Source organism: Gracilinanus agilis, chromosome 3 (genome assembly GCF_016433145.1).
Source record: "Gracilinanus agilis isolate LMUSP501 chromosome 3, AgileGrace, whole genome shotgun sequence".
Lineage (NCBI taxonomy): Eukaryota > Metazoa > Chordata > Mammalia > Didelphimorphia > Didelphidae > Gracilinanus > Gracilinanus agilis.
In genome coordinates, this window is record NC_058132.1 from 453387267 (window position 1) to 453402053 (window position 14787).

General features: G+C 37.5%; 1 protein-coding gene across 5 annotated transcripts in view; it reads right to left on the reverse strand.

Annotated features, from left to right (window-relative positions):
• NHS (NHS actin remodeling regulator) overlaps positions 1–14787 on the reverse strand; it is a 449929-nt gene that overhangs the window by 307236 nt on the left and 127906 nt on the right. For 3 of the 5 annotated variants that reach the window (XM_044670339.1, XM_044670335.1, XM_044670338.1), the window contains exons 2-3: positions 13344–13371; positions 7684–7713 (exon numbers count right to left, since the gene is read on the reverse strand). The exons of 1 other annotated variant lie outside the window; for it this stretch is intronic. In XM_044670339.1, coding sequence (XP_044526274.1) covers positions 7684–7713; positions 13344–13371 — 58 coding nt within the window. The remainder of the gene's footprint in view (positions 1–7683; positions 7714–13343; positions 13372–14787) is intronic. One more of the 5 variants, XM_044670334.1, reaches the window with a different exon arrangement.

Below are 14787 nucleotides of genomic sequence, written 5' to 3' on the forward strand. Positions count from 1 at the left end.
TTGGGTAGAAACTGACAAATAAATATGTGAGAAGAATCCTGTGTTAACCCTTTTGCTACAAATCGAGAAGAAAATAATCATGAAGAAGGAGAAGTCTGAGACAAACTAGGCAGAAACAATAGGAAGAATACTGTTTAAACAATTGACTTGTCTGTCACCAAAGGGTAGGAGTAACACAGAGAATATTAAAAACTGAATATTAACATTGAAAATTGAATCTGAAGTCCAGCCATTTAAAATAGAATAATAAAGCCCAATATTTAAAATGCACATGTAAACATTTCTTTATTCAAAGCAATAAGAAAGACTTTATTTTTTTTCCCTAGTAGAACAATTTAGAGAGCTGTTTCCCCCTGCAGATCAGAGGCAAGGGAAAGAATGTTAAATTGAAGGCTAGGCAACCTAGATTCCATACTATGCTCTGCCACTATCTACTTATGTCAGCCTGGGTAAGTCATTTAACTTCTCTGAGCCTTATGTTCCTCATGTGTAAAATAAGGAGTTTGAACTAGATGATCTCTAAGTTCCTTGCCAGCTATGGTATCTTATTATTCTACAGTGGTCCCCTGTCATTCCCTTTCTAAGGCAAAATGTATCTTTTCAGTGCCTAGGACCTCATGAAAACCTACTAAAAGGGCTTGAGATTTTCCCTTTATCTTGGGCCCTTTACTGGTTTTTATTCACTAGTATAACCTCATGAACTGTTTATTGAAATCTCCAGAGTGGTTATAAATTTTAGTGAATACTCTTAATCCCAGGTAAATGGGAACATGGTTCATAGCAACTCCTTAGAAAGACAATCAGGAAAGATGGTAGATTGTTTACTATGAGCTCAAAGGCAACAAGAAAAGTTTCATGGGGCAGCTGGTCATTTCTTCTTGCAGTGCTTATGATGAGTGAGCATGACCCAAAAGATAATTGCAATTATGAACACTAATATCAGTTACAAGGGAATGATTACAGTGCTGATTGCAAAATCACACTCTTTTTATCCAAAAAAATAATACTTTGTGTTGCTTTTGAGTTCCAGATGAAAGCAATTCTTTGTTCATCAGAAAATTTCAGGACCTCCTCAATGAGATAAAAGAAAACTCAAAGAAATTTCAATAAAAAAGAACTAAATGGATGAAAAATGCCTATTGACCAGATTACACAATATGATAAGCTGACCAGTGCACTTAATCCCCATAAAGAACTAAGAAAGGTACTGTAGCTGGTCAGTGCTTTCTTTGGGTTTACAATAAAAAATTCTGCAGGATGATTTCCAATAATCCAAAGCTATTCCTCAGCAAGAAACCAATCATTTGAACACAATTGTTCTTCTAAGAATGCTATATTGATGAAAATCTTGGAAAGTCACAATATTTGAAGAATTAAAAGATATAGTTAATACAAAAGATTGTGGAGTGGTACATAATAACCAAAAGTAGGTAGGTTGTAATGAAGTGACATAAAGTAAATCATTGAAGAAATGCATAATTATAGGAAGAGTTGGACTGGTCAATTGGTAGAATAAAGGAGAACAGATTAATGGGTTGAATATGTTTGTATGTGCTTGTGTCTATATCTGTGTGTCTCTATGTATGTATGTATGTATGTATACCTTGGAGAAAGGCCTCCATCACACTGGATTTTCCCTTTGGGGAATACCTAGGAAAGAATATGAATGAGAAGACATGAATAGTTGTGATCTTTTCCAAAGGGGAGAATACCTGTACTTGAGAGACTACAGATCCATTGAAGTCTTGCATACTATAGATTTCCTATTAAATAAAGGCAGAAATTGTATTGTCAGAGATTTAAGGTCTCTATTCTTTCTTTTTTAAAAAATTTATTAATATTCATTTTTAACATGGTTACATGATTCATGCTCCCACTTTCCCCTTCACCCCACGCACACCCCCCACCCATGGCTGACGCACATTTCCAATGGTTTTGTCATGTGTCCTTGATCAAGACCTATTTCCAAATTGTTGATAGTTGCATTGGTGTGGTAGTTTCGAGTCCACATCCCCAATCATGTCTACCCCGACCCATGCGTTCAAGCAGTTGCTTTTCTTATATTTTTCTTCTCCTGCAGTTCTTCCTCTGAATGTAGGTAGCTTTCTTTACCATACATCCCTCAGAGGTGTCCTGGGTCATTGCATTGTTGCTGGTACAGAAACCCATTACATTCAATTTTACCACAGTATATCAGTCTCTGTGTACAATGTTCTTCTGGCTCTGCTCCTTTCGCTCTGCATCAGTTCCTGGAGGTCTCTCCAGTTCACCGGCAACTCCTCCAGTTTATTATTCCTTTGAGCCCAATAGTATTCCATCACCAGCATATACCACAATTTGTTCAGCCATTCCCCAATTGAAGGACATACCCTCATTTTCCAGTTCTTTGCCACCACGAAAAGTGCAGCTATAAATATTTTCGTACAAGTTTGTTTATTTATGATCTCTTTTTGGGGTACAAACACAACAATGGTATGGCTGGATCAAAGGGCAGGCATTCTTTTATAGTCCTTTGAGCATAGTTCCAAATTGCCAGCCAAAATGATTGGATCAGTTCACAACTCCCCAGCAATGCATTAATGTCCCAATTTTGCCACATCCCCTCCAGCATTCATTACTCTCCCCTTCTTTCATTTTAGCCAATCTGCTAGGTGTGAGGTGATACTTCAGAGTTGTTTTGATTTGCATTTATCTAATTATTAGAGATTTAGAACACTTTCTCATGAGCTTATTGATACTTTTGATTTCTTTACCTGAAAATTGCCTATTCATGTCTCTTGCCCATTTATCAATTGAGGAATGGCTTGATTTTTTATACAATTGCTTTAACTCCTTGTATATTTGAGTAATTAGACCGCTGTCAGAGTTTTTAGTTATAAAGATTTTTTCCCAATTTGTTGTTTCCCTTCTGATTTTGACTACATTGTTTTTGTTTGTACAAAAGCTTTTTAGTTTAATAGAATCAAAACCATTTAATTTACATTTTGTAATTTTCTCTAACTCATGCTTGGTTTTAAAATCTTTCCTTTCCAGAGATCTGACAAGTGTACTATTCTGTGTTCACTTAACTTATTTATAGTTTCCCTCTTTATATTCATATATATACCCATTCTGAATTTATCTTGGTGTAGGGTGTGAGATGTTGATCTAAACCTAATCTCTCCCATATTGTTTTCCAAATTTCCCAGCTGTTTTTGTCAAATAGTGGATTCATGTCTCAAAAGTTGGGCTCTTTGGGTTTATCATACACTGTCTTGCTGACCTTACTTACCCCAAGTCTATTCCAGTGATACTCCCTTCTATCTCTTAGCCAGTACCATATTGTTTTGATGACTGCTGCTTTATAGTATAGTTTAATATCTGGTACTGCTAGGACCCCTTCCTTCACATTTTTTTTTTCATTATTTCCCTTGATATTCTTGACCTTTTGTTATTCCAAATGAAATTTGTTATAGTTTTTCCTAATTCAATAAAGAAGTTTTTTGGTAATTTGATAGGTATGGCGCTAAATAGGTAAATTAATTTGGGTAGAATGGTCATTTTTATTATGTTAGCTCATCCTATCCATGAGCAATTAATGGCTTTCCAATCGTTGAGATCCAGTTTTATTTGTTTGGAAAGTGTTTTGTAGTTCTTTTCATATAATTGCTGTGTTTGTTTTGGTAAATAGATTCCTAAGTATTTTATATTGTCTAGGGTGATTTAACTCCGCCAAGGGCGGTCCCAAGCCCGGCTGAAAAAGGAGGAGGTTTGGGCAGGAGGCTAGCAACCTCACCCTGTAAAAATCTTACTTGCTAAAGAAACTGCAACCTCATTAAATCAACAAAACCAACAATCGCCTAGTCTGGAAGATTGCTCTCCAACAGAGTCCATGACTCGTGCTGGCAAAAGCCAACAAACTCCAGGTCTTTGTTGACGGATGCCTCCATCACATCTTGGACATCGGATGGCAGACCTGGCGGAGATATGCCGAGAACGAGACAAGGACGGTCGGAGTGACATGGGCCCAGTTGGGGGAAGTTGCCCAGAACAGAGTCCGTTGGTGTGAGATGGTTGAGGCCCTATGCTCCTCTGGGAGTCAATAGGAATAATAATAATAATAGGGTGATTTTAAATGGTGTTTCTCTTTCTACCTCTTGCTGTTGTGATGTGTTGGAAATATATAGAAATGCTGATGATTTATGTGCATTTATTTTGTATCCTGCAACTTTGCTAAAGTTGTTGATTATTTCTACAAGCTTCTTAGTTGATTCTCTATGATTTTTTTAAGTATACCATCATATCATCTGCAAAGAGTTATAGTTTAGTCTCCTTATTGCCTATTTTGATACCTTCAATTTCTTTTTCTTCTCTAATTGCAACTGCTAGAGTTTCTAGTACTATGTTGAATAATAGAGGTGATAATGGGCATCCTTGTTTCACTCCTGATCTTATTGGGAAGGCTTCTAATTTATCCCCATTGCATATGACGCTTGTTGATGGTTTTAGGTATATACTGTTTATTATTTTTAGGAAAGTTCCTTCTATTCCTATACTTTTCAGTGTTTTCAATAGGAATGGATGCTGTATTTTGTCAAAGGCTTTTTCAGCATCTATTGAGATAATCATGTGATTTTTGTTTGTTAGATTGTTGATATGGTCAATTATGTGGATAGTTTTCCTAATGGTGAACCAACCTTGCATTCCTGGTAAAAATCCCACCAGATCATGGTGGATGATCTTCTTAATTACTTGCTGGAGTCTCATTGCTAGTATTCTATTTAAAATTTTTGCATCTATGTTCATATGGTCTGTAGTTTTCTTTCTCTGTTTTTGATCTCCCTGGCTTTGGAATCAGTACCATATTTGTGTCATAAAAGGAATTTGTTAGGACTCCTTCTTTGCTTATCATATCAAATAATTTGTATAGTATTGGGATTAGTTGCTCTTTGAATATCTGATAGAATTCACTTGTGAATCCATCAGGTCCTGGTGATTTTTTCTTAGGAAGTTCTTTGATGGCTTGTTCAATTTCTATTTCTGATATGGGATTATTTAGGTATTCTATTTCTTCCGCTGTTAATCTAGGCAATTTATATTTTTGTAAATATTCATCCATATCTCCTAAATTGTTATATTTATTGCCATATAATTGGGCAAAATAGTTTTTAATGATTGCCTTAATTTCCCCTTCATTAGAGGTGAGGTCTCCCTTTTCATCTTTAATACTGTCAATTTGGTTTTCTTCTTTCCTTTTTCTTATTAGATTGACCAGTACTTTGTCTATTTTGTATGTTTTTTCAAAATACCAGCTTCTAGTCTTATTTATTAATTCAATAGTTCTCTTACTTTCCATTTTATTAATTTCTCCCTTGATTTTTAGTATTTCTAATTTAGTTTTCATCTGGGGGTTTTTAATTTGCTAGCTTTCTAATTTTTTGAGTTGCATACCCGATTCATTGATCTCTGTCCTCTTTAATTTGTTAATATATGCACTCAAGAATATAAATTTCCCCCTGAGTACTGTCTTGGCTGCATCCCACAGAGTTTGGTAGGATGTCTTATCATTGTCATTCTCTTCAGTGAAATTGTTGGTTGTTTCTATGATTTCTTCTTTGACTAACTGGTTTTGGAGAATCATATTATTTAATTTCCAATTAGTTTTTGATTTGCCTGTCCAAGTGCCCTTACTAATTATTATTTTTATTGCATTATGATCTGAGAAGGTTACATTTATTATTTCTGCTCTATTGCATTTGTTTGCAATGTTTCTATGCCCTATTACATGGTCAATCTTTGTACCATGTGCAGCTGAAAAGAAGGTGTATTCCTTTTTGCCCCTATTTATTTTTCTCCACATATCAATTAAATCTAATTTGGATAATATAGCTACTCTTCCTTCTCCAGGTTGATTACACTGAGAGTAAGGTTTAAATATTACCTCTTAATGCTCTCTTCCTCTCCTTCTTATAATAGTATTTGTCCCCTCCCCTTCCCATGCCCTCTGTGTGTAATATAATATCCTATTTTTCTTATTCACTCAAGTTTCTCTTGGTGTCCCCTACTATTTGCCCCCCTCTTTCCCAACCCCCGTATCATCTTAGACCATTTAGTATTCCACCCTGTCCCTATGAATTATTCTTCTGATTACTATAATAGTGAATACTATAATAGTGAATAGAGTTCACTACAGAGAATTACACATAACATTTCTCCACATAGGAATACCAATAATTAGATCTTATTGAAGCCCTTAAAGAGGCAAATTTAAAAATTATGGGTTTCTTTCTTCCCCCTCTCTTTCTTATTTACCTTTTCATGTTTCTCTTGATTTTTGTGGTTGGATATCAAACTTTACATTTAATCCTGGTCTTTTCTGTGCAAATACTTGGAAATCTTCAATTTTGTTGAATGCCCATACTTTCCCCTGGAAGTATATAGTCAGTTTTGATGGGTAGTTGATGCGTGGTTTAAGGCCCAGTTCTCTTGCCTTTCTGAATATCATATTCCAAGCCTTGCGGTCTTTTAATGTAGAAGCTGCCAGATCCTGTGTGATCCTGATTGGTGCTCCTTGATATTTGAATTGTCTCTCTCTAGCTTCTTGTAAGATTTTTCTTTGACTTGGAAGCTCTTGAATTTGGCTATTATATTCCTGGGGGATGTCTTTTCTGGGTCTAGTGTAGAGGGTGATCTATGGATCCTTTCAATGTCAATATTGCCCTCTTGTTGTAAAACTTTAGGACAATTTTGCTGAATAATTTCCTTTAGTATGGAGTCCAAATTTCTATTAATTTCTGCTTTTTCAGGAAGACCAATGATTCTCAAATTGTCTCTTCTAGCCCTGTTTTCTTGATCTGTCAATTTCTCATTGAGATATTTCATGTTTCCTTCTATTTTATCAGTCTTTTGACTTTGTTTTATTTGTTCTTGCTGTCTTGAGAGATCTTTAGCTTCTAAAGCTAAAGGCTCAATTCTAGCCTTTAGGGACTGGTTTTTGGTTATAATCTTTTGGTTTTCCTTTTCAATCTGGTCATTTCTGGTCTTCAGTTGACTTGCCTCACTTTCCAATTGTGAAATTCTGCCTTTTAAACTGTTATTTTCTTGCCAGATCTCTTCCATCTTTCTCATCATCTCAGATTTGAACTCTTCAATAGCTTGTGACCAGTTTTTATTATTTTGGGAAGGTTTGGATGTGATTACTTGTTTGTTCTTCTCTGCTGTTTGCTCTGCTGTCTGGACTTTCTCTGTGTAAAAGTTGTCCAGTGTTACAGATTTTTTCTTGATGACCTTTCTCTTTTGGGGTTCTTGAGAATGGCTTGCCATTGTTAGCCCTGTGCCCTCTCAGGTTTTTCCTTACACCCAGAGTCTGTTTGTGCTCTCTAGGCTCCTGAAGTCTCAGATCTTGTTGTTCTCAGAGTCAAGCCTCCTGGTGGCCCCCTTGTTTGTTCCTCTGTCTGAGGCTCCTTTAATAGTTGCAGGGAGCTGTTTCCACAGTCGTGCTCCCCTCTGCCCTGGGTCCTCACTCAAGGTCCACTCCTGTGCTCAGGATCCAAGTCTGCTCCTGCACTCAGGATCCATGGACTCAAGAGCCTGCGCTTGCGCCTGTGCTCAGGGTCTGCATTCAAAGTCAGCACGTGTTCTTTAGCCTCTTGGGGTCTTAAGTATTGCTGCTCTCAGGAACAGGCCCTGGTGACCCCAGGTAGCTGCCAAGGAGTTGAGTGCCCCAAGCTTGCTCTAGCTCTTGTTCGCTGGCTTTGGCACTGTAGGTGGTGTGGGGTGGGGGAGGGGGTTGCTCCACTTCATTTTAGTGAGAGCTATTTCATCCCCTTATAGCATCAAAATGCCCCGATTCCATGTACCTTCAATGCTGCGCCCTGTTGTGGAGTCCCTTTGTTCCTCTGGATTTGTTTTTATTTCTTCTTGAGGAGTCCTATAAGTTTTGGTTAGGAGTGGTTAAGCAGCTGCTTTTTACTCAGCCGCCATCTTAACCAGGAAGTCAAAACTATCTCTATTCTTTCTAAAAGCATACCAAGACAGTGTTTAAAGACTATGAAGTCTTTGCAATTGGCTCTTCCAGAAATCCACAATCAGACAACATAGGAGGAGAAAGAAGCTTGTATCAAAACAAGCAACAATGAAATGATCCTACACAATGAATTTATATGAGGCGTCTACCACATCCACCATGCCTCCAAAAGACTAAGATATAATCAAAACAGAGAGACATTACTGTAAAATAAACCATTACCTCAGCCCAGCAAAGATTTTGTTTCAATGTTAACCAGGTTTATGACTTAAGGAAGTAACTCCATACAAGGCTACTCTGTCTGGTTGCCCTACAATTCTAAAGGCCCCAATATTCCAAGAATCTAGACTGCGATGGGTAGAAGCTTTATTTCTTCTTACCTAACAGGAGATTAATTTTCTTACTCAATGGATTCCATTTATCAGATTTGATTAATCTCATTCCATCTGTTCACCTGTGGACCTTCTCTAGTTAAAAGCATTCCATTTCCAAGTTAAAAATTAATCTAATATGACCCAACAATCATTTATTAAGCACCCACTATGTGCAAAATGTGATTCTGCTGTTAGGGATGCAAAAATGAAATGAAATGAAAACCAATTCCAGCCTTCAAAGAGCTTTCATTCTACTGAAAAATATGAAGAAAAGAAGAGAAGGAGGAAAACAAAACAAAAACCTAGCAGAAGTTTATGTTTTTACTTAAGAACATTTCTATTTATAGAATATTATATATTATTATTCACCTATATGTTTTCTATGGGATTTCCTTCCTTAGTTTAGTGCCCAAATATGGAAACATCTAAATGCTCACAGTAATACAGCCTACAGTCTTTATAATATAGTCCCGAAGATATCCCAGGTTTGGAATAGAAGGTGAATGATGAGATATTTAAGCCTCACAGATGTGTGTGTTTAATTTTCTCACCAAGATAATAACTCCAGTAATCGATTTTTAATATATACTTAAGAACACAACGACTCCTTCTATTTATGTGCTTCATCTGGCCAATGTCTATCACATAATTTAATTTTTGCTCAAATTAAATTTGAATTGGTTCAGAAGTCTGTATCTCTACCGTCTCTCTAAGATAGGTAATCAGCTCCTCCTCTGAACTTTGTCTATGTTGTAGAGAAGCCAAAGGGGATAGAAAGGATCTGCTTTCGTCTCACATCTACCTTCACACCTGATTTATCTCATAGTAAAAGCTTGCCTCACCTTAAGGTTTCCAGCTATAAGATGACTGTTCTCATGAAATGTAACTTACTAAAAGCTCAGTGGGGAAAAATGACATGCTCTTTTATCTGCAGCCCTACAATTTCCCTACATTTACAGGAACATAGAAAGATGGGATTTAGCATTAGTTGTTGGCATAAATTAATTCCAAAATAGACAAGAGTTAGGATGCTTCTGGAATTTCTCTCAGTCTCTCTACATCATGGAATTATAGGAACTCTGGGTTTAGTTCTACTTCCTTAATGTTCACACCTAATAGGAACCCCCACACTGGACCATGTGTTGAGGTATCAAATCACTTCCAGGTTTAAAATTAATCTAATCTTATTCAGTGAAGTCATGACATCAGCTTGTCTCCTATTAGGCACATTAATCTTTAGACATCTCAGACAAGCAAAGAAAACTCCAAGGAAATTATTCACAGGATATGCTAAATGGGATAGGTGGCATATGCTCACTCTTCTTTCTACACAGTGTATTACTTCCTCACTAATGAGTGCATCCAGTTCTTAGTTACATTTCATGAGAATGGTCCTCCTGTAGCCTGAAACCTTGAGGTGAGACAAGCTTTGCTATGAGATGAATCATGGGAGGAGAATAGCTCCCAGGGAAGTTTATTCAACCTCCTTTGGATTCCCCATAACATAGACAAAGTTCAGGGAAGTTGATTACATACCTTAGAGAAAAGATAAGGATTTATAATGGGCCAATTCAAATTTAATTCAAGCAAAAATCATCAAATGCTTATTCTGTGGTAGACACTGAGCAGGTGAACTAAATGAAGGAAGCCTATGTCTTCTTAAACACATACTTTATTTATTTATTTATTTATTTGTTTGTTTGTTTTAATGAGAGGGGATAGGCAATGTGAGCTAAGTGACTTGCCCAGGGTCACACAGCTAGGAAGTAGGCCAGATTTGAACCCAAGAATTCCCTTCTCCAGGCCTGGCTCTCAACCCACTGAGCCACCTACGTAAACCCTTAAAAGTATATATTTTTTAAATCTGTTACTAGAAGTATTATCTTGGTGAGAGGATTAAAGTCTCTGTCTCTCTGTCTCAGACAGACAGACAGACAGACAGACACACACACACACACACACACATACACACACACACAAACTCCAAAGTTGTACAAAGCTTAACAATACCTTCTTTCCTTTGCAAGGAAATGTACCCTGAAAACTATACATCTCTAAATAAATTTGGTCTTTGATTATTATAAACTTCATAGACATTGTGGCAGGATCTTTACTTTTTGCTCTGAAAAAGTCATACTTAATTGGAATGGAATAGCAAAGTATAGTATGTTCTGCATTACCAGTGATTTGGCAAACATTTTGATCATGAGCAGTTTTTTTCTGTGTATGATACCATGTAAAGTATTAGATTTCTTTTTCACTTCTTTTTGTTCGCAAAGAAAAATGACCAACCAGTGGTTTTTCTAATCATTGATAAGAATAAGAGAATGAATCAAATATTGCCTTGTTGTAGACATTCCCAGCTCTGGTTTTGTAGATAAATTATTGAACTTTAAGTGAAAAAGAATTTAATTCAAATCTTGTCTCTGCTATTTACTAGCAAATAGCAAAGGGTGCTAGAGCCTTAAAATGGGTAGGGATTGGTCTGCATCAATAATAATAATGTATTTTAGTAAGGAACAATGACAAATTGAAAAAGGTGCTTCATGGAGAACAGGGAATATCCTGTTGCTTTTTTGATTGTAAGCTAGTTGTGAAACGAACATTTCCAAATTAGTGCCAATTTCTGAAATGTGTTTGCCAAGATATTCCTTAATAAAGCATTTTGATGGAGAACTTAGTCTTCTACATTGATATCTTAGAACCCATAGCATTATGTTCTTTGGATCTCAAATATAGAATCTCCCAAACCTGAAAAACCTCAAACCTTTGTAAACTATAAAACTCTTCTCTCTTTTTCCATCTGAAAAGGTAACTGAAAGCAGGTTACAGCAAAACCTGTCTAGAAGGGGAGGGGAAAGGATAGTGGTATGACCCTGGGCAAGTCACTTTAACTATTTAACCCTTACCACACCTTGGAACCAATACTTGGTATTGGTTCTAAAATGGAACATAAGGGCTTTTAAAAAAATCGGTTATGAAAATCTTAGAGTCCTACAAGGACTAAAGCTTGAGCTATAAAATTTCCAGAAAATCTACTTCAGAATAATAGGGAAAAGACACTGAGTTGTTTGTGTCAGGCACTCTGAACAGGCATGTGTATTATTCCCAGCAGACACCTATGAAAGGAAACCTATGAATATTAGGTGGGCGGCTAACATTTTTATGAAATGACTAATTTTCTTAAGTGTAAAATGTTCCCTCCTCTACTCTTCACCCCAAGGGGGATATTTTTATAAGATCCTTTAAAGTGAACATTTCCATTTCTTATATAGAAATATTTACCAGGTAAATATATAAATATGCCTAGTTATAAGCAGGATGGCTAAGTTCTGTTGGCACAAATACCAGTTATGTGTTATGGGCATGTGAAACAAGGGTAGATTAGTGATTTTACCAAGAAACTGATTTTTTATGTTAAGGAAAGCAACATTGCACAACATCAGAATTCAAACTGATTCGGTGATCAACACTGACTTCAGAGAACACATGAAGAAACAGAATTCCCTTCTCTTGGGAGAAGTCATAGGTCATAGTTGCAAAATGAAGTATATAATGCAAGACATAGGCAATGTATTGGTTTGTTTTGCTTAACAACATATTTCAATGTTATAAGTGAAGGTGCTTATGAGGGGAGTGAGCACTCACTAGGAAAAGGCAGAAACATAAAGGAGAGCACGAAGAAAAACTTTTTTTTAAAACCTTTACCTTCCATCTTGGAGTCAATACTGTGTATTGGCTCCAAGGTAGAAGAATGGTAAGGGTACGCAATAGGGGTCAAGTGACTTGCCCAGGGTCACACAACTGGGAAGTGTCTGAGGCCAGATTTGAACCTAGGACCTTCTGTCTCTAGGCCTGACTCTCAATCCACTGAGCTACCCAGCTGCCCCCAAGAAAAACTCTTTCAAAAAAGAAAAGAAAAATAAATTCTTCCCCCAAAACACAAAGATGCCTAAATCCAGATTTATTTCAACATTGATAAGAGCAAAGAATTTTTTTAAAAGTACCTTGGACATCACCTTGCCTCACCCTCTTAGTTTATAGGTAAGAAAATTAAAGCCCAGGGGAATTAAATGGTTTCCCCAGGGTTACAGTTAGTGGTAGAGCACAGATCAGGGATTAGATCTCCCCAGAGTCCCTCAGACAGGAACAATTAGCTAGGACTTGAGTTGGAGAACTAGGTAAAAGAAGATCCAAAATGGGGGCAGCTAGTTGTTTTCAGTGGACTGAAAGCCAGGCCTAAAGATGGGAGATGCTGGGCTGAAATCTGGCCTTGGATACTTTTTAAAATTTTTAACCCTTACCTTGTATCTTAGAATCAATAGTATGTATTGGTTCCAAGGCAGAAGAGTGCTAAGGGCTAGGCAACGGGGATTAAGTGACTTGCCCAGAGTCACACAGCTAGGAGGTATCTGAGGCCAGATTTGAACCCAGGACCTATCATCTCTAGGCCTAGGTCTCAATCTACTGAGATAACCCAGCTGTCCCCCTCAGACCCTTCTGAGGGCCTGGCTTCAAATCTGACCTCATATGCATTTCCTAGATGTGTGACCCTGGGCAAGTCACTTAACCCCCATTGCCTAGTCCTTACCACTCTTCTGCCTTGGAACCAATACATACTATTGATTCTAGATACAAGGTAAGGGTTTATAAAAAATAAATAAAAATATATTCTCCATCAATGATGCTCAAAATTCCTTAATCAGTAAAAACCCATTTTGGTCCACAATTAGAAATCTGGCTTGCAACAAACAAATATCCCTAGCAAAGGTTATATACTGACTTAAATTTGCACTAAGAAACAAACAATTGATACAAGCTTCTTAACTGAGAGCAAGATCTTAGGGAAATAGGAAGGGACAGAACTTCTCCCTCTACAGAGAGAGACAGATAATTCCAGAAAAGGAAGGGCTGCCAAGGAAAGGGTATAGAAAAGCAAGAGGCTGAGAGCACTAAGGATGAACTTTGTATCTATGTCAATTTTGCCAAGGGCTGACTCAGATAACCCAGATAGTATGAGAATCAATTTCTGGAACAAAATCATAGGCACAAAAATCCAGGTATCAGATCGGTTAAAAGATAAACAGAAGCCAAACCCCCATGCTATGGGGATGTACTCAACCTTAACCAAATTCTGAAAGGAGCCAGCTCCAGTCAGAGTGAATCTTTCTAATTGAAGAGAAAGTTGTTCCTGGCAAACATTCCCTCTCTACTAGGATGACTTATCTTCTATCACCTTAATTGCTCATGCTGTCTAAGTCTGTGCAATATGTCTTTCATATGTTCTAATGCAATGAACCCCAGTCCATCATTACCTGCTATCCTGTCATTTGTCGTCATCTATGTTTATCATATACTTCATATGAGGAGGAGGTATGAACCCAATACCTATCACCTACTTTTCTCTCTAGTGCATAGAACTGTCCCCAGAAGAACTTCAGCTTAAGGCATCTGATACAAGTGTAAGTATAAGCAAATAGGAGAAATGACTCAAGTGTTCTCTAGAACTGGCAGGAAAACATGCTATTGAGAAGGTAAACAACCATGAAGGTAATCACTGGTCAACAGACATAATATAAGTGGGAATTGCAGCATCTGGGGCAAATCAGAATCAGCAGTGCCAGGAGAGGGGTAGACACAGCAAGAATTCCTGAAGAGATCTGTGCATCATTGCCACCAATTCTAAGAGTCCTGAAAAGAACAAATTCTCAGTTCAGGAAGTATGTGTAATAAATAAGTCCTGGTTGGGTACAATTGGACTGTTGTGGCAGTGGGGGAATAAAGTGGGGAGGGCATGATGACAATGAGACCCAGGGGTTGGGGAGACAGGAAAAAGGTAGTCTGGGAAGGGACATGTGAATGAGAATGCTTCCTCCTCCCCAGAGTGCTAACATCTTCCTCAAGGTGTTCCTCTGCTCCTGTTCCTTCATAACTGGCACCATCACTATGGGGAGAATGTGTACTTTATTCTGTATTAGCACCCTAAAAATTGAATCACAGCCTCTCATGTCAGAGCCTTAAATCAAATCCCCTGCTGCCCTAATCTAGTTAGTGTTCTTTTGGTCCATGTGATATGACTTAAAATAAATGAGGCAGTAGTATCTCTTACAATTATAGTCTCCACTTTACTTACTGTGGTAGAGAGAAGACAGAATGAGCGAGGATGGGGAAGGGACTAGGAATTGTAAAGGGCCAGAGGAGGCCATAAAAATTTGTCAGAACTGCCTTTTCTGATGGCTTTGGCCTTTTTGCAAAGTTTTTTGAAAGGGCAAGTATCTTCTTCCTTCCTTCCTTCCTTCCTTCCTTCCTTCTTTCCTTCTTTTCCTCCCTCCCTCCTTTCTCTCTCCTTCTCCTTCTCCTTCTCCTCCTCCTCCTCCTCCTCCTCCTCCTCCTCCTCCTCCTCCTTCT